The following is a 16,898-nucleotide window of genomic DNA, read 5'->3' as shown; positions in this document are numbered from 1 at the left end:
ATGTTCATACTCATCCGCGATGCTGCAGCTGAGCCCGAGGTAGTCGACCCCAGCCCTCTCTAACTGTAAGGTCGCCTGCCAATTTACGATTTCCTTATTAGGCCATAACGCGTAGAGGGCTGGGGATCTTCCTCCCCGGTCCCTTCCACTCTACTTCTCTCAGCGCATCAGATCCATAGCCAGGAATCATGGGCCAAGACAGGACATATGGGCGCTGTAATCAGAGGGATCACTCTTGGACATGACCGTGAATTAGTTGCCGTCCAGACTCCTTCTCAGCTAGGAATTTTGCATCCAATGATTCCAACACTAGACACTGCCTGCAGCTATATCAACCGTAATGGAGGTGCACCCTATAGCTGCGTCCACCGCTTTTAAGGTTGTAGATATGATCTTAGACCACCTTCATCGAATAAAGATCTGCTCCTCCATAAACCTTGACCTGAATCTTCTGCGCTACCAGCACCATACTCCATAGGTACATGGTGCAGATATACCGTACAGATGATGCAAGGGCAATATAACAACCAGAACAGAGGGCGCAAGGGACAGCAGGCGGTGAATGCAGGCAGCAAGAAGGTTCTGGTCAGGAGCACGACTACACGACGATAGGACAACAGACTAGCCTCGCCAGGAATCACGAACAGACAGAAATAGGAACTATTAACAGATAGCAAAAGCACCGTGGACAGACAACAACAAGGATCGCTAGCATGAATAAAAGCTTTCTGTCTCGTTCATCCTCATCCAACGACCTCAGGCACTCTTAGTTTGCTACACGGTTGGGATATCTATCGGTTTATTGCATCTTCAAGCGTGGTCTCAGAGTTGGAGAAGACGAGGCGTCCTCACGTGCCAGCATGGTGCGTTTCCTTGACGGCGTAAACAGGCTAGACGTTTGCGGGCGCAGCGCAGGGGAGTTTGCCGGTGTATGCATCCTCGCGCTGGCTCTCTGTCTCAGAAGATGCCCCATAAACTCAACCATATGTGCCTAGAGAAAGAAGGGTGCGGAGAACAGCAATCTAAGCGTTAGCTAATGTCCAGCAAACCATCGTACGTTGCGTTGAGCTGAGAACCGCCTCATCTTGTAGCGGAACAGGAGTGACAACGACTCCCCGGACAGGAACGTGTACATCTCGTGAGCGTTCGTCGGTAGGCAGATCGTCCCGAGGATTCCCGAAGCCGTATAGAAATCGTCAATGGCGCGGATGCCGAGGACTGTTGCTCGAAAGCCGCATAGTCCTCGCCAGGGTACTGCGGTTGATACGCACAACCTTCTTTGTTTGATGGTTCAGGGTGGACGGGGCTGCGTGACACGCCTTGTGCTCATTGACGGAGCACTCCACGTACCTGACGAGATCCGAGGAACTTTGTATGCTGCTGCTGCAAGTGGTTTTGTGACAGGAGGGATGCGATGTCGTCCTTGGTCGCCAGATGCTGCTGCAGTGTTTGTTGGAGTGGCCTGACATTGATGATGGGCTCTATGTCGTCGTAGAAATCGAAACCATTCGAAAGAAGGCCTCTTGTGATGTTTTATGTACCTGAGTATGAGTCAAGGAGACAAAAGAGCGTTGTTGTCTATTATGCTCCCGGTAGGGGTTTTTATAGCCCCGACCTGGAGCTTGGAGTATTATATAGCTTATTAGCCTTGAATAAAATGGAAGTGGCCTAAATGTTATAATTGAATTGCTTAAAGTACCTCTTTATTATGATTGCTCTGGATAACTCGATAACACACCTGAACGCGTTCAAAAAAAGATGTGCGCTTCACGTATCTCACACACGCATCGCACACATCACACCCGTTCCACCACATCTGCCGTCCTTAATGATGTGTGCAGTTTAAACCAGAGAAAAGACTATACAAGACACAAAGAGTACTGGAGTGGGTCCAATATGGCACAAATATAAAAGAAAAAAATAAAGCATGAATCCCTTCACCTTGCCCTGGTCCATAACTTCTTCTCTTCCACTTCGTCTTCAGGAGCGAAAGTTGGATATGGCGACTCGCTGCACTCTTCAGGGAAAGAAGGGTGTGGCATGGCCCTCCATGAGGGAAAGATGGCGGCTGTGACAGAACGCCAGTCCCCATCCTCGCTTCTTAACTGATACTCTCTCTTGTCCTCACTCGGCTTCCGCACTCATCTTGCAGCGCCCTCCTGCTGAGCTGCTTTTTCGTAGCTGCAGTATTTGAGCAAAGTCTGGCGTCTCTCTCATTCTCTTTTATGTGCATAAAATATGCGTCTCCTCTGTATCGCCTTTCCGCGCAACCTCTCATTCTTCGCTCATGTCTTTCTTCTTTATTTCCTTCCTGCGCTGTTCCGTGTCTTATCTCAGCTCATCCGCCCTTCTTCCCCACGCTGTTTCCGTCCTCTCCCAGGCTCCCCACGCACTTCTACAGTTTTTTTTTTTGTCCGTACCTTCTGTATCAGCAGCTCCTGGGAGGCATGTCTGAAGGATTGAGAGAATTCAGGTGCACCTCAGGGTATGTGGCACCGTTAACATCGACTGATACTTTGTCTTGACTGTGATAAAGCTTTACCTCGCCTTGGCCTCTAAATACCTTTTCGAGCATGCGTAGTAGGTCTGGCGGTCGTGGCTTTTCTTGCACTTTTCGCACATGGGCATACTGTAGGGGTTTCAGAGTAGGATTGCGGTAAGTAGTGGTAATAGAGACAGATAAAGAGAGGGAGAATGAATGAGAGAGAAAGACAGAGAAAAGATTTTATTTTTTTATTTTTCTGGCTCTTGAATTCATCGAGTCTATGGGGGAGAGAGAGGTCTACGCGACATGGCATATCTAACTTTCAATTTGAAAAGGTATGGATTAGTTCCTAATTCTAGTGGCTTACACCCTTGCTTGCTTTAATGTAAGAGACTCCAATCCATCACCACCCTGCCGCCATTCTTTGAATCGCGCCATCAACAGTTCCATCTGCCAAGCACTCAAGGTACGCGTATTCGTCTTAAGCATCATGGAACCCCCATTTATTTAGCTTTTCTATTATTCCACCTGCTTCGACAGCCGCCTTCAACAGCCTGTATCTTTACATGTGAAGATCCGGGTTTATGCAGGGACTCAGTCTTGCCTACTTTTACGACACCAACAAATGTGGGATGCTAAGCCCATGGGGCAATATCCACAGAGGACTCGTAACGGTACAAGGCTGGGGGTTTGCGGGCTGTTCTTTCCGATGGTGGTAAAGTGGACTTCTCAATCGCGGCCTGTGTGGCTTGATCGTTGTGGAGCCAAGGCCGCAACAGTGGTTTCTTGCACTGGTGGCAATCTATCAGATACCCGCCAGTGTATTGAGGCCATGGAGCGGACCACTCTCGCCCATCTTATTGCTGTCTTTATTGTTTTACCTCTTCTTTCTACCTTTGAGGCTCCATGTTAATCGATTTCTTTCTGATGCTTATTACGGTTTCCATGTTTACACCCTGATGCCAACTACGAGCTTTGTATGGACATGAACATGGATCTGGACATGGACAAGGGCCTGGACTTGGATATGGACCTGGATCTGGACCTGGACTTGGACTTGGGTCTAAATTGTCAACATATTCTTATCTGGGGAACATGGCGGGACAAAGGTGTCTGCAACACGGATCAAGAGTGAACGCACGGCACAGTTTAAGAAACGGAATAAATTGAAGCTACCCTGAGCTACACCAAAATCGGCCCTGACTATCTGCGAAGAAATGTGAGGTCGGCAGTGCTTTGCTGCTGTGGACATTATTTGTTTCACTGCTCTATCGGCTCAATTGTCTAACATTCAGGGTCGGTTCAGTTGTGATAACATTGTCTGTACGCGTTCGTTCAACTTCTGGTTTATGAACCATCCCTCAAACGTCGCCCGTCGCCTATATCTTTGCCAATAACCTTGTTTGCGAACTGATGGAAGTGAAAGAGCCGGCTCAGTCCTGGTTCCATCTTTCTTTCATTATCTCAGCGGCTTTTTGCAGCACGATCCCTTGCTTCGTGCGCTCAATTCTATACATCTCTGGCAGATGTTCGCTTGGCTAGGGGGGTTTTTCTTGCTCGATCGCTCCCTCGACAATGCCCATGCTTAGGACCAGGACCAGGACCAGGACCAAAACTAGGATTAAGGCCCTGGCCGCTCAAGAAACCGCCACCTCTACTACCTCTTCCTCCAAAGCAACCGATGTCTCTCATTCGAAACACGATATCAACTTGCCATCCATCACTCGCCGCCAACATGGGGTTTACTGGAGCCCATTCATTCATTAGCTGTTGATTCGGCATGAAATAGTGGCGACACTTGGCTATAAGTACACCTTTTTTCTTCCCAAGGACTTAGGGGTCGGAACTCGACAGTGTCAATTTTTTTCTGTCCCCATGTCCCTTTTTTGCCTCTAGCTTAAGGCGCGGCGGCCTTTCATACGAGCGCCAGAGAGGCAGCACCACACAAAACAAAGCCTTCAAGAGGATCAGCAGGTAAGGTCGGCTCCCTCCCCAACCCCATATGCGCATGTGCACATGAAAATGAAGCTTGGCGGACCACGTCTCTGCAACCCTTTCGCTCTGTCTGTATCTCTCTTTATCTCTCCCTCAACATACCATCGTCGTTGTTCGAACTGCTAGACGATTCATTTGTTGCTTCTTCTGTTCTTTGATTTTCGCAGATTGCTCACAGTATCTCGTTGCATAACAGTCGTCTGCAGTGGATTTATTCCTTTCAATATTTTGAAATTATCATTAGTAGAGCCTTATAAAGCATTTCCCTCTACAAGATCACCCAATCTTCGTGTTCTAGCACGAATTCCGACTTGGAGGCGTTCAGCCATAATTCAACGGATGATAGCTCCGAGCCATTGTCTGCTCAGGCAGGCCCAAATATCAATTATCCGAATGAACGGTTCCTCTCGTACTAAGTTCAATTACTATTGCAACAACATTTCATCAGCAGGGTAAAACCAACCTGTCTCAACCTAGCCCGTGTCCCTACTAGCTTCAACATGATAGGAAGAGTTGACATTGAAGAATCAAAAAGTAACATCGCTATATATGCTTAACTGTCACAAACCAGCTATTATACCATGATATCGTCGAAGAGAGTTCGTTTTGCGGCTCGCCAGACCCATGGCACCAAGATGGACATATTGTAACAAGTATCGGCCGCTCCAAGAAGCATTGCTTGGTGGTTCACGATATATTTATTTTATTTATTATAATTATCCGGCGTGTGCGTTGTTCGGGAGGAAGGGTTCTTTAAATATGGGAGTTCCGTGTTCATTCATACTCTTACAAAATGAGGCACTTCTTCGATCTCTTCGAGGGCTGGACGGGGCAGAGCACCGCACGAATTGCTTCGTCAAAGACGTTCTTCAGGCCCTTCTGAGTCAGCGCTGAGCACTCGAGGTAGCGCACAGCGGAAATCTCCTTGGCCATCTGCAGGCCCTGAGGGTATGAGATTGGCATCATGCGCTTCTCGCGCAGCTTGTCCAATGTGTCCTTATCCTCACGCAAATCGAGCTTTGTTCCAACAAGGATGGTGGGTACGTTGGGTGCGTGATGACTGATCTCAGGGTTCCACTATTCGGCGATTAATTTGGACCATTGCACAGGCATTAGAGAAGATTGGTTACAGAAAAAGCTGAACCCCAGAGAGGAAAAGAAGTGCATCGCTTACCTTTGTCTTGACGTTCTCGAAAGATGGAGGACTGACCAAGGAGAAGCAGATCAAAAAGACATCAGTCTGCGGGTATGAGAGTGGACGAAGTCGATCATAATCCTCCTGGCCTAGAATGCGATGGAAGAAAGCATGGAAAAGAGCACGAAAAATTGTCAGTTTCAAGACTTCATCCAGTACATCCAGGTCGCTCCCGGTCCAAAAACAATAAGGACATTACCAGCTGTATCCCAGAGACCGAGACTGATGGGCTTTCCATCGACCATGATGTTGGCAGAGTAGTTGTCAAAGCTATAAAGACGATTGTTTTATGAAAGCTGTTAGTACGTGGTTATCTCATCAGCACATACAGGCACGCAGCGAAATCAGTATTCAGCATTGCTTCCATCATTCATGAAAAGCCATCTGCTACAAAACACAAGGGGACACCTACACAGTGGGAATGTACTCCCCGGGGAAGGCATTTGTGGTATAGCTGATCAAGAGACAAGTCTGTTAAGCATAGGGTAGGTGCAATCAGAGATGTTCAAGAGAATGCGTTAGCCATAATCGCGACAAATAAAAACAATAGCCGAATCCGAGTCTACGAGTCGTCGTCTTGGAGGCAGGAGATGCGCTGCGGACGCATGGATCGCATCAACTTCAACCTGTGTCTTGGTCATAAGTTCTTACCTTTCCGACAGCACCGTCTATTTTAGAAGATGAGAGTGGTACAGCATGATGGGAGCAAGGATTAGTATTGGTTCAGACAAGACTCCAGCAACGAGAGTAGGACATATGGAAGGAGATGATGAGTACAGTGGTGGCGATGATGATGATGGGATGGTGGCGGTGGTGATGATGATGACGATGATGATGATGATGCGATGCTTACCTCCGACGACAACGCACTTGATGGCCTGCATGTTCCTTGATGAGTGAGTGGGGCGAGAATGAGTGGATGAAAGAAGTTAATTGTCTTCAGGGATGTCAACGGATGATGGGTTGAGGCTGGCCTACTATGCAAAAAGCATTTGATTGGTCAGAATCATGCAGGGGCGCATCCAATTATGGAAACCAGTCGGGCGCTTACTTCTCTCCCCCTTTTTTTTTGTAGCCAAAGACGCGACTTAGACAGGCGCACTGAACACACCGGAAGCATCCACATCGACATGGGGAGGCGCCTGTCCTTTGAACTGACTTTTACTCGCCATTTCTGAGCATCAGATATGTCTGCCAAAGAGGTGAATCAGGATCATGTTTCGCGTGAGTTGAGTGGCAAAAAGGGCACGCAGAGACATTAAGTGGCAGTCTTTTTGCGAAAAGTGCCATCACTATATTAAATCGCTGACACTAATATTACACTGCCGAGGTCAAGTGGATTAAAAAAAAAAAAGGAAATGACGAATGTGGAGGCGCTTATTCCAACTTCTTGGACTGGACTGGAACGTGCGATCGTTGGTACGGAAGAGAGGACGATCCGAAGTCGCTTTGGTTCTTTGTCTGGAAGAAGCTGCGCGGATTTTGCTCCAGTATCCTGTCCTTCATTTGCGGTTGGTACTGCTGTGGGAGAATACGGTGCGGCGACACCATCGTCTGTTGCTTCCTTACAGGTTCAAGTGGGCGCTGAACAGCAGGCAGCGAAGTATCAGGTGCCGAATCGTAAGAGGATCGAAGGGCATGCAAGGCTTCTTCATCTAAAATGCGACGGACAATCGAGAGTTGAGTTATTCAGCTTATATCCTTCGCTTAATAGTTAAGAGATATGCCAGAAAAAAAACATAATACCATACCGAGGTTCGCTATAATTCTGGGCATCAAAAGCAGCTGTGCAGAGATGGAACAGATGATATGTGAGTCCGTTGCAGATGCTCTCCTAAGGCCAAAGGACAAAAAAAAAAAAAAAAAAAAGCTGAAGCGCTTATCGCTTATTCGCAGTTGTATTATTGGACATACCATAAGGAGACTGAAACTCGACATCAACAGCATCGGATTCACAAACCATCCGGCTACTTTGGCGGCCTCTAGGGCCTGTGTACCAAACAGAATACAGAATAGCCGCATGGGAAGAAGAGCGTTACAGTATCAGTCAAACGTATCATCGTATGATCTATGCGTTGCGCTACCACGGACCTCTGTTACTCACAATGTAATGTCCAGGTCTTGGATGTGGTCTGAGAACTAATGGATACGGTAGCTCCTGTTGGGGACTCGCAAAATGATTGCTGAGACTGAATCGTGTCGCTCGAACACCGCTTGCCGTCACTGCAAGGCGTGCCTACAACACAAAAGCAGAAGACATGCGCGGAGTATTAGCAGCAAAGCGAAGAAGCATCCTGAGCACTAACGACGTGGTAAAAGTTGTTCTTATTCCCTCCCACTGCAGGTTGCTTTTCAAGTACTCGAACCTTGGGATAAGTAAGATGAGGACTGTGGACCTTAAGGAAGTAAGTTCCAATGGGCACATCCGGACTATCGAGTTGAGACGTATAGGCAAAGTCGCCAAAGACATGTACTGTTGATTATTCATTCCAACTGCAAAGACACTCGACATTGCAGACAAGGTAGCGTACAATACAAACGATCCGTCCTCGTGGACTTGCGCCTCAAGCGATCCACCGCTCAATAGAACCCTTGTCTTAGTGGATACACCTGGAGGTTACAGAGTGACATAGCAGGAAAACGCGTAAGGGCCGTAATCGTCAACTGTTATTTTTTATCCTGCTTTTCCTTGCATTGGATGGCTCTTACCACGCATTACTCGACCTCGGAACTTCACCCCAAAGACCTGGCCTTTGACCTTGATTGCTTCGGTGAATGCAGCAAGACTATCGTTTGTACAAGAGAAATAACGGATCATAAAAAAAGCGATTGATGGCCTGATCCTACTGTGTTCCTAGAGTATGGAGGACAGTGGCCTACCTTAATAGGATCCCGGTGCCTAACGTGGCTGAGAGTAGTGGAAGGCGCATAGTCAAGCAAGCAATAATATAGAAAGCGTGCGCTATTCGAAAATGTAAGCGGTACAGCTGTTAGATGCGATAGAGTGTTATGAGAGACAATCGAGTTACGATAAAGTGAGGAGGAGAGACCATATCGCTATCGAGTGAGAAAGAAGCTGCAGGGTATGCAGAAAGGGCGCCACCAATTGTGTAATAGGAATGATCATATCGTGAAAGAAAAAGGGTTCAAGTCTCAGATGTAAAAAGAAAAAAAACGCGTTTCAAGTAACCAATAAAATTTCATTGAAAGGTGGTAGACTACACATATTATTGTTACAAGACATGCTACAGCGAGTGGTCAGAATCAAAGCTGTAGACAGAGATCGTATCCCTGCCCTGCGTGTCATCATGGCTCACGTAGCCATCCTGGTGCGCGTGCGTGTGCTCAAGCGCCTTCTTTTCCTTGCTCCTTCTTCTCACCCGGATCTCTTTCCTCAGAGCCTTCGTAATCCTCTTCATCTCATGTCTCGGTCTTGATTCCGGGGACTCCTCCTTCTCTTCCTCCAACATAACCTCCACCATCTCCTCTGCCTCATCTTCGTTCTCTTCCTCTGGTAGATCCTGCATACCCAAATCGCTTGTCTCTGCACTGGCCTCCGCATCAGGGACAATATCAATCCCATCATCATCAAAAATGATAGCAGCCATCATGTCATGAAAACTGTCGATCTCCTCCTGCTCTTCCTGAGAATCAACCTCAAATTCCCGGATGATGCTGGGCTCGGGGGTCGACACCGTCTGTGACGCGCTCGCTGCTGCTGTAACCGGGACCTCTACGCGCGCTGTTGAGACTTCTATGGGTAGTGTTGGGATCTTGATGGGCATCTCTAGAACCTCTATAGGCACTGTTAGGGCCTCGATGGGCACTTCTGGGGTCTCGATAGGCGCCGCTGGGGTCTCGATGGGCGCTGCTGGGGTCTCGATGGGCGCTGCTGGGGTCTCGATGAGCACTTCTGGGATCTTGATAGGCGCCGCTGGGATCTCGATGGGTGTTACTGGAGTCTCGATGGGCACTTCTGGGATCTCGATAGGCGCCGCTGGGATCTTGATGGGCGCTACTGGAGTCTCGATGGGATTTGCTGGGGTCTCGATAGGCATCTCTAGAACTTCTATGGGCACTTCTGGAATCTCAATAGGCGCCACTGGGGTCTCGATGGGCGTTTCTGGGATCTCAATGGGCGCTGTTAGGACTTCAGCGAGCGCTAACGAGGTCTTTGTGAGCGATGCTGAAGCCTCAATGGGCATCTCTGGAACCTCTGTGGACGCTGCTGGGGTCTCAATGGGCGCTGATAGGATCTCGATGGGCGCCTTTAGAGCCTCTGTGGACGGCACTGGGACCTCCATAGTCACCGCTTGAACCTCAACTGGAATTTCTGGAGCCTCGATAGGCACCGTTGGGACGTCAACGAGCGCCAACAAGGTCTTTGTGGGCGCTGCTGGGGTCTCTATGGGCGCTACTGGGATCTTGATGGGCGCTGCTGAGGTTTCGATGGGCGTCTCTGGAGCCTTTGTGAGCGCTACTGGAATCTCGACAGGCACCGTTGGGACTTCAGTGAGTGCTACCGAGATGTCTGTGTGCACTGCTGAGGCCTCAATGGGCCTCTCTGGAGCCTTTGTGAGCGCTGCTAAGGTCTCAATGGGCGCTGTTGGGATCTCGATGGGCATCTCTAAAGCCTCTGTAGATGGCACTGAGACCTCCACAAGCACCGCTTGGACCTCAACTAAAGCTTCTGGAGCCTCGACAGGCACCGTTGGGGCCTGAGCGAGCGCTACCGAGGTGTTTGTAGGCACTGCTGGGACCTCCACCGCCGCCACTGGGACATCTATAAGGTCTACGGCGATGGTCACGTTGGAGGGTTCGTCCAGCACTGGGGTTGCATCCATCTCGTTGTTATGACTCGCCTCTTTATGGATACCCAGAGAAACATCCTCAATAATCGTCAGAAGAGGGTATCCTCGCTCCATGTCGTTCTTCAGACGAGAGGACAGATTAGCCAAATCTTTCGCTGATTCTATCAGGAACCCGAGCATCATTGAAGGGTCCATCTCCAAAATATCCATCGATCGAACCACATTGCAATGGTAGCTCTAATATTCGGAAGGTTCAAAAGAGTAAATGTATAAGTATTCAATAAGATATCTCCTTCGCGCCTGTAAACACCCGATTATTATTTTTTCATTCATACCGCTGCAGGGTAGTTTAATAACTCATCGTGAAGAGCACGAGCCTTGACAGTGTGTGGATCCAAATAAAAAAGTTCGTTGCCTAATAGGAATTGTGATATTAATTAGACCCGCTCTCATAAAATCACCATAGAAGCTTTCGCACTCTGCTCAAGGAAATAAAAAAAAATACATACCTTGGCTTCCAACAAAGTAAAGCGAGCGGCCAGGTCTGCCGCCGGCTATACCGAGGAACTGGGGCAAGGTGAACAGTTTCCGCAGGTTACCTATGTATCTTTCCGTTAACTTGTCCAGCCCGAAACGAGCAGGCATCAACAACAAGACCGGCTTCCATTTTTCGGAATCGCTGGAATCTTGATGTTCAGGCATGACTCCGACTTTATCCATGTCTGCTGACAATGCTGCATGAATGATATCGGACGTGCGAATGGAGTTGTCCATTGGGACCATGATCGTAAGGGGGCAATCTTGGTGCCGCTGCGAGAGGCGTCTACAAGCAGATGATATACGGTTAAATAAATATTTTTCACGAGAAGGTACCCAGTGCCAACAGCTGCCCTACTTGGTACTTTGGATGTATCTTCAGGTGATATAAAATATGAAGGAGCTACCAGAAATGATACGTACTTGAAGGCATGGGCTGCAGTGGATGGTCCAAACCACTCGCCTACTCGTTTGTCCAATGCCTGTCCTGCTTTTGCAATGTTGTGGATGCTGTAGGGCCACTCTGGCTCGTCAGCAAACCAACTCAGCAAAGTCCGGTACTTTTGGGCGTGTTCCTCGGGCGATGGAACATTAACACGCCAGTCTGATAATTAAATTGCCCGAGGAGAAGAAAGATACCGTGTTAGTCGGCAATTGCAATAGTCAAGAAACAATAGGCTCCTCGTCCAGGAGAGCGTCGACTAAACAAATCAACAATTACCGCGGCCTAAAATAACATGAACAAACGCTTGCGCTACCAGGCTCTGTCCCGTCCGCATCATGCAACCCCAGCCTGCATCCGAGGTATAGAAAGATGGTTCCATGCGGGCCATATCCTTTCGATACGTAAACCACAGTTTTGACTGAAAATCCGACATGAACTGCACTAGCGTGCTCTGGTTTGCTGAAAGGGCACTGGCCTTATCAGTCTTGTCCATTGCGCCTTGCGTGGATGGTAAGTGAGTTGAAGGTAGCTGTTCCTCGTTCTTGCAAGAACTCTCGATATCTGCAGGCGATTTCCCATCATCATTGGCCTTCCCTTTAAAAGACTCTGTAGTGCCTGGCAGAGCACCTGCAGAGTGGACAGAGGTGGCTGTGAAGGGCTGGGTGAAGACGGCGGAATGTTTAGGAGAATGCGGTCGAGACGAGACCGCTTTCCATGACTTGTCCAACGACGACCTGGGCGAGGAAGGCAACGCTTGTATTGAAAGCGCTGTAGACGCCGTAGATGGAAGATCGGGCAGGCGGCCCTTGTCGTCAGAAAAAGAGGCGGATTTGTTCAAGGATTTCGGTGCGGGCATATTCACTGTGGTATCTTCTTGGAACGCTTTACTTTTGAGTTGAACAGGCACCTTTGGCTGAGGGGCAACGATATCGAGTCTGGTATTCTTGATCTTAATATATCCGCTTCCAATCTTACGGATACGTTCGCGCTCCCGATCCCGCTGTGAAGCCTCGTCCTGCTTCGGGTCGACAGAACGATCATTCTCGACCTTCCTGACATGCACAAAGTCGGCAGCGACAGAACTGGTACTTCCATTCGCGTCAAGGTTGCTTGGCCAAAGCGACTCCCATTCTGACCTGAGATTTGAGATAACCTCCCCTTTGTCGCTAGAGAACGCAGCAAGTTGCTCAAAAAGTCTCCTATTTTCCAGTCGAATGGGATCCTCATTGAAGAGGGTGTCCTGGGTGCCTTGACTGGGTAAGGTGTTGCATGGTACATCGCTATCTGTGTTTGATGTCGTCACAGGGACCGACTCTTCGAGTACCCGCTCCAAAGAGACTAGCGATGCATTTTTTTCCTGGTCCAGCAAGACAAACGTCTCTGTTGGCGATTCAGGAGGTAGTGGAGGAAGTACAACGAGCTCCATGAAGGACACTGGATCTTGCGATGGAGTCACTTTAATGCCGCGCACCTCTGCGTCTGTCGAGCGGCTCGGGTGTGGATTGTCCAAGACTGGTTGGACCAAAGAAGCCATGTTGACAGTCGCTTCAGGTACAGGTGCAGTTGCGCATGGTGATCCTGTTGCTAGGGTTGTCTCTTGATTATAATGAGTGTCCTTTGGCGCATTAAAGTCGAACGATTGCCTTGTCTGCTGCGTGGGTGATCGCGGAACAGCCCGTCCTTTACTGGAAGGGGGACTATATGTAGAGGTCGATTTGAGAACCGACTTTGCTGGAAACGGAACTGTTGAAGAGGTGGATGTGGTCGAGAAGATTGAACTCTTCTTGCGTGCGCGCACCTTCTGAACTTGAGGGTCCTTCTCTTGAGGGCGATTGTAAATATTGGACCCGACGTTTCCTGCTTCTGTTTGCACTGGGCTGCTGGGTGGAGAATGGGCAATCTCCCTCGAAATGGGTGAAGAAAGGGTAATCTCCCTCGAAACAGGTGGAACGGGCTCATCCGTCGCCGCAATGAAGTACTGCTGGTGAAGGTTACTGGAAGAGAGTCGGCGGTCGATCCAGTTTTGCATATTCTTGGTCACACCCCATTTCTTTGGAGTAGAAGAAGACCCCTCCTTTCCTGTAGGTTTCATTCCAAATGAAAAGGCCGTTGAAGAGGCGGCGATGTCTGCGCTGGGGGGGGTTTGTCTCGGCATCGATGCCACATCTTCTGCCTTTGGTCGCAAAGAAATCTTACTCACATTTACAAGGGTCTTTAGGACCCCATTACCACCAGTAGAAGGGAGCTTTGGATCTTTGGATAAGAAGCTGGATATGGTTCTCCTCCGGCGCCCTGAGTTTATATCCACGGTCAAGGCATGCGATGCGTTTACTTGGCCCTCGGCGCTCTTGTCCGGAACAGGGGGCGCATATGCTAGCATATCGTCGTCAGAATCGTCGTAGTCCTCTTGATTTGCATCCTGGTATCGGTAAGTGGGTATATCGGATATATCATCCAGGGATGGAGATGGAAGATCCGGTAGCTTTTTCTGACTTAGGTTGAGATTTGCCATTTTTGATGGTGCCGTTGTCTTAGGGCTGATAGCGAGGGCCGTATAAACGCTCATGGATGTTTTGAGAGAGGATGGCGGTGTTGGTGAGCTTGGACGCGTCCTGGACGAGCCTGAAAAAGACGAGGTGCCTCCGGATCGTTGCGAGAAAATGGAAATACCAGAGATGGATTGGGACCTTGATTGATGCGTCCGGTCAGGACGAACACGAGGCTGCGATTCCTGTGTGCTCACCTTTTGCGCAAAGCGATCAAAGGCAGCGACCGGCGCCTTGGGAAGAATCGACATGGATCTCATCCGCTTGATAACACTCTGTTTTGGATCAACGGGCGTGGCCGTCAGTCCCAAGCCTATATGCGGTTTCTCCACACGTTGATATCCGTGTATGGAATGCGATTTTCGGTCGCGGTCTGACTGCGCTACAATGCCATCGCTTTCTTTTAAGTCGCCTGAGGTCAATTCCGAGAGGTCTCTGGTTCCTTCGCGTACATTGGTCCTGTCGAATTGAGGATGCGATATTTTTGCCTTGAGTTTCTGCAGCCGTTCCTGGTCCTTTGATCGCGCCTTCTCCTTTGCTCTCTCTTTTTCTTGTGCAATTTTCTGCTCCCGTTCGAGCTCGCGCTCCTTGGCCTGGGCTAACTTCTTTGCTTTCGCCAACTCTTTCTCCCTCTGTCGTTCTATGTGCCTCTCCTTGCTCCGCGATCGACCTTGGCTTGCTTCGGGCCCTTCTTCTGTTGTGTTGTGAGTGAGAATGGGATCGTTATCTGTCGTGAGCCTGGGAGATATCATGACCTGAGCGACTTTGCGCTCCCACCCCCGCTTAAAGTCCCGAGGGGCATCTGCGAGCGAGCCATGGCCGTTTAGAATGCTGCTTTTCGAATCCCCTCCGCGGCTAGATGACACCTGTGGTTGTAGTACCGATATCTTTCTAGACCGTGGTGCCTCCGGGAGGGAGCATGTAGGCTCGATGGCTATACAATATTCCAAGGATAATGCAATGCAGCAAAATGAGTGGATGCATATGCGGCGTACTTGTCTATAGAATCTTGACCAAAAAAACTTACGTTCAAAACTGTAGCACACTCCCAGGAGCCAGATGTCTTCCGTCTGAAACACAGTTTTTATTCTGCTGCGTTCGTCTCGCGCAATGTACTGAACAACTCTGGAGTTATACAGCCAGTATCTATGCAGCGCATGTGACAAAAGGAAGATGTAGTTAGATAATAGTTGCAAGGATACTCAGTACAAAAAAGATGCCTTTGAGCGGCAGTACGAAGAGCAGCGAACGACAAGGCATTTACGCCTTCTGATACTTACCCCATCTTCGAGAAAAATTCGGAGGTTGCCTGCATAAAGTGCTCTCCCGCGTCAGGCTCTTCTGTAAAGCTGCTCCCAGTCATTGCCTCCTTGTTGTCGTCGTCCTCTTCCTCGCCTTCGTCTCCTGAATCGTCCTCGAGATGATATTGCACAAGTGTCGGTAGAGATGTGTGTGGGCTTGGCTGGCTAGTGTTTGAATCCAATGAAGAATGAGCTGCCGGATGCTCGTCCTGGTCCTTGTCCTCTACAGATAATGGTTGATACTCCTGTGTCTGCTGAGGAAAGTATTCCAGTGACACGGGCGAGTCTAATTCAACCATATCATAGCTGTCCAGAGGTGATTGCAGCGCCGGTGAGGCCGATTTATTGAAAGCGGAAGGCGAGGTTTCTACAAGTTGGTCTGAGCTGCGTTGATGAGCCTCGGCTACTGGGACGTCGTTAATGTTGCTGATGCTACTGCTTTTGCTGATGCTACTGCTCTTGCTGATGCCCCTGCGTGGCGAATAATGCGCTGAGGTTGATGATACGGAAGATACTGACCCAGGTTTAGCCTCGTTGACAAAGGTATAGGACCATTCGCCAAAAGTCGCCCCTGTTGGACTCTGCACACGGATATCGAGCACCGTGTCCTCGTGAGTCGGCTGAGCAATACTAAACTCGCGGGTCTCGTAAACGTAAACGGACATAGGATCGTTCGGGTTGTTGGGCTGAAATGTCCCCATGAGTTCCATATGTTCGTACATTGTTGCCGACCTAGTGAAGGCCGACTCGATATACCACAGCGTTACAGGAGCAGACTCGACCGTGAAGAAGAATACGATCGAGAATGGCTGTCCATGCGGAGACAGGGCTGCGGCTGAGGTCTGAACCATGATCGGGAGCCGTTCAAAGTGGAAATACGGCTGCTGTTGCTGCTGCAATCGCTGACGATGGTGTTCCTGCAAGGGAGGCAGGTACCGCTGCGGACTTGAGGGACCGTTGCTGCCGCTAGTGTCTCGAATCACGGTTTTTGTCAGGACTTGCCAGACCTTGACTGGGCCCTGAGTCCGCCCGACGTCTTTGGTCAAGGACGCAGAGGTAATGGTTGCGCTATCCTCCTGCGAGACCTGGTAATCCTGACGCGTGTGGATATGGCTCTGAGAGTAGAGCATGGACCAGAAGTCGATATCCTCTTTTGAATGGTATGCCTTGTGCATGGTGGCAAATGCAGATACTGCCGTGCTATTAATGGTAGCGGGGGACAAAGGTGCTCCTCCCCCCTGCACGACGGGCATTGATAAGGGTGGCCGGGAACCAATTGGGTTCCTGGGCGAAGGTCCATGATAAGGTGTTGGTGGGCCCCCGATGGTGCTGAATTGACGAGTGGGGTCGTGAAAGGTTTGCTGGCTGCGACTCCTAGCAAAGGACGGCCGCCTGCTTTGAGACGAAGGAGGAGAAGGCATGGGTGGTGGAGGCGAGAGACTGCTGTTGGGAGTGAATAGGAGCCGCTGGAAGGGACCTATATAAAGAATGAAGAGGTGGGAAGGTGGCGGTGGTGGTGGTGAGGGTGTTCGATGACTGATGGACGATCCCAATGCAGAGAGGGAGAGGGAAGTCTAGCGACT

The 16,898-nt window shown here is 49.4% G+C and overlaps 6 protein-coding genes across 6 annotated transcripts; 1 reads left to right on the top strand and 5 right to left on the bottom strand.

The window, feature by feature from the left end:
• Window positions 1-956: 956 nt before the first annotated feature.
• BC939DRAFT_452365 (uncharacterized protein) lies at window positions 957-2,700 on the top strand. Its single transcript, XM_051555796.1, has 3 exons — window positions 957-991; window positions 1,542-1,621; window positions 2,543-2,700. The coding sequence occupies exons 1-3, from the start codon at window positions 965-967 to the stop codon at window positions 2,658-2,660; spliced, it is 225 nt and encodes a 74-aa protein (XP_051411848.1). The 5' UTR covers window positions 957-964; the 3' UTR covers window positions 2,661-2,700.
• A 2,422-nt stretch (window positions 2,701-5,122) lies between these two features.
• Window positions 5,123-6,618, bottom strand: BC939DRAFT_452355 (rac protein). The gene is made up of 6 exons (XM_051555795.1): window positions 6,529-6,618; window positions 6,327-6,343; window positions 6,088-6,146; window positions 5,875-5,945; window positions 5,655-5,764; window positions 5,123-5,557 (listed from the first exon to the last, which is right to left on the bottom strand). Exons 1-6 carry the CDS (start codon window positions 6,557-6,559, stop codon window positions 5,267-5,269), a joined length of 579 nt encoding a protein of 192 aa, XP_051411847.1. The 5' UTR covers window positions 6,560-6,618; the 3' UTR covers window positions 5,123-5,266.
• Window positions 6,619-6,985: 367 nt separating this feature from the next.
• Window positions 6,986-8,711, bottom strand: BC939DRAFT_452353 (uncharacterized protein). Its single transcript, XM_051555794.1, has 8 exons — window positions 8,556-8,711; window positions 8,385-8,461; window positions 8,207-8,285; window positions 8,042-8,105; window positions 7,780-7,911; window positions 7,590-7,664; window positions 7,427-7,460; window positions 6,986-7,330 (listed from the first exon to the last, which is right to left on the bottom strand). The coding sequence occupies exons 1-8, from the start codon at window positions 8,603-8,605 to the stop codon at window positions 7,053-7,055; spliced, it is 789 nt and encodes a 262-aa protein (XP_051411846.1). The 5' UTR covers window positions 8,606-8,711; the 3' UTR covers window positions 6,986-7,052.
• Window positions 8,712-8,850: 139 nt separating this feature from the next.
• BC939DRAFT_452352 (uncharacterized protein) lies at window positions 8,851-9,548 on the bottom strand. Its single transcript, XM_051555793.1, has one exon. The coding sequence runs from the start codon at window positions 9,458-9,460 to the stop codon at window positions 8,921-8,923; it is 540 nt and encodes a 179-aa protein (XP_051411845.1). The 5' UTR covers window positions 9,461-9,548; the 3' UTR covers window positions 8,851-8,920.
• A 1,016-nt stretch (window positions 9,549-10,564) lies between these two features.
• BC939DRAFT_397495 (uncharacterized protein) lies at window positions 10,565-11,961 on the bottom strand (the record flags this gene model as incomplete). The annotated part of the gene is made up of 5 exons (XM_051552358.1): window positions 10,565-10,723; window positions 10,822-10,901; window positions 10,996-11,309; window positions 11,447-11,627; window positions 11,745-11,961. Coding segments are annotated over 5 exons (951 nt in total), but the record flags the coding sequence as incomplete, so codon positions are not given.
• Window positions 11,962-12,948: 987 nt separating this feature from the next.
• Window positions 12,949-16,869, bottom strand: BC939DRAFT_168658 (uncharacterized protein). Its single transcript, XM_051550348.1, has 4 exons — window positions 15,295-16,869; window positions 15,042-15,160; window positions 13,267-14,948; window positions 12,949-13,165 (listed from the first exon to the last, which is right to left on the bottom strand). The coding sequence occupies exons 1-4, from the start codon at window positions 16,734-16,736 to the stop codon at window positions 13,151-13,153; spliced, it is 3,258 nt and encodes a 1,085-aa protein (XP_051411843.1). The 5' UTR covers window positions 16,737-16,869; the 3' UTR covers window positions 12,949-13,150.
• Between the last annotated feature and the right edge of the window lie 29 nt (window positions 16,870-16,898).

Source organism: Gamsiella multidivaricata (assembly GCF_025024155.1).
Source record: "Gamsiella multidivaricata strain RSA 2152 chromosome Unknown BC939scaffold_35, whole genome shotgun sequence".
Classification (NCBI taxonomy): domain Eukaryota; kingdom Fungi; phylum Mortierellomycota; class Mortierellomycetes; order Mortierellales; family Mortierellaceae; genus Gamsiella; species Gamsiella multidivaricata.
This window is presented reverse-complemented; position numbering and strand designations above follow the sequence as displayed.

Bases quoted from the DNA above. Each gene is read 5' to 3' on its own strand.
- BC939DRAFT_452355 (XM_051555795.1), bottom strand. From the start codon at position 6,559: ATGCAGGCCATCAAGTGCGTTGTCGTCGGAG. The intron at 5,946-6,087 runs GTAGGTGTCCCC...TCGTCTTTATAG, and splicing joins GGGGAGTACATTCCCACTGT to CTTTGACAACTACTCTGCCA. The intron at 5,558-5,654 runs GTAAGCGATGCA...ATCGCCGAATAG, and splicing joins TCGAGAACGTCAAGACAAAG to TGGAACCCTGAGATCAGTCA.
- BC939DRAFT_452353 (XM_051555794.1), bottom strand. From the start codon at position 8,605: ATGCGCCTTCCACTACTCTCAGCCACGTTAGGCACCGGGATCCTATTA. The intron at 8,106-8,206 runs GTACGCTACCTT...TCAACTCGATAG, and splicing joins GAGGACGGATCGTTTGTATT to TCCGGATGTGCCCATTGGAA. The intron at 7,331-7,426 runs GTATGGTATTAT...GTCGCATTTTAG, and splicing joins CAGAATTATAGCGAACCTCG to ATGAAGAAGCCTTGCATGCC.
- BC939DRAFT_168658 (XM_051550348.1), bottom strand. From the start codon at position 16,736: ATGCCTTCTCCTCCTTCGTCTCAAAGCAGGCGGCCGTCCTTTGCTAGG. The intron at 15,161-15,294 runs GTAAGTATCAGA...TGCGCTGCATAG, and splicing joins GAATTTTTCTCGAAGATGGG to ATACTGGCTGTATAACTCCA. The intron at 14,949-15,041 runs GTAAGTTTTTTT...AATATTGTATAG, and splicing joins AGTGTGCTACAGTTTTGAAC to CCATCGAGCCTACATGCTCC.
- BC939DRAFT_452352 (XM_051555793.1), bottom strand. From the start codon at position 9,460: ATGCCCATCAAGATCCCAACACTACCCATAGAAGTCTCAACAGCGCGC.
- BC939DRAFT_452365 (XM_051555796.1), top strand. From the start codon at position 965: ATGCCCCATAAACTCAACCATATGTGC. The intron at 992-1,541 runs CTAGAGAAAGAA...TGTTTTATGTAC, and splicing joins ATAAACTCAACCATATGTGC to CTGAGTATGAGTCAAGGAGA. The intron at 1,622-2,542 runs CTTGGAGTATTA...ATAAAGCTTTAC, and splicing joins TTTATAGCCCCGACCTGGAG to CTCGCCTTGGCCTCTAAATA.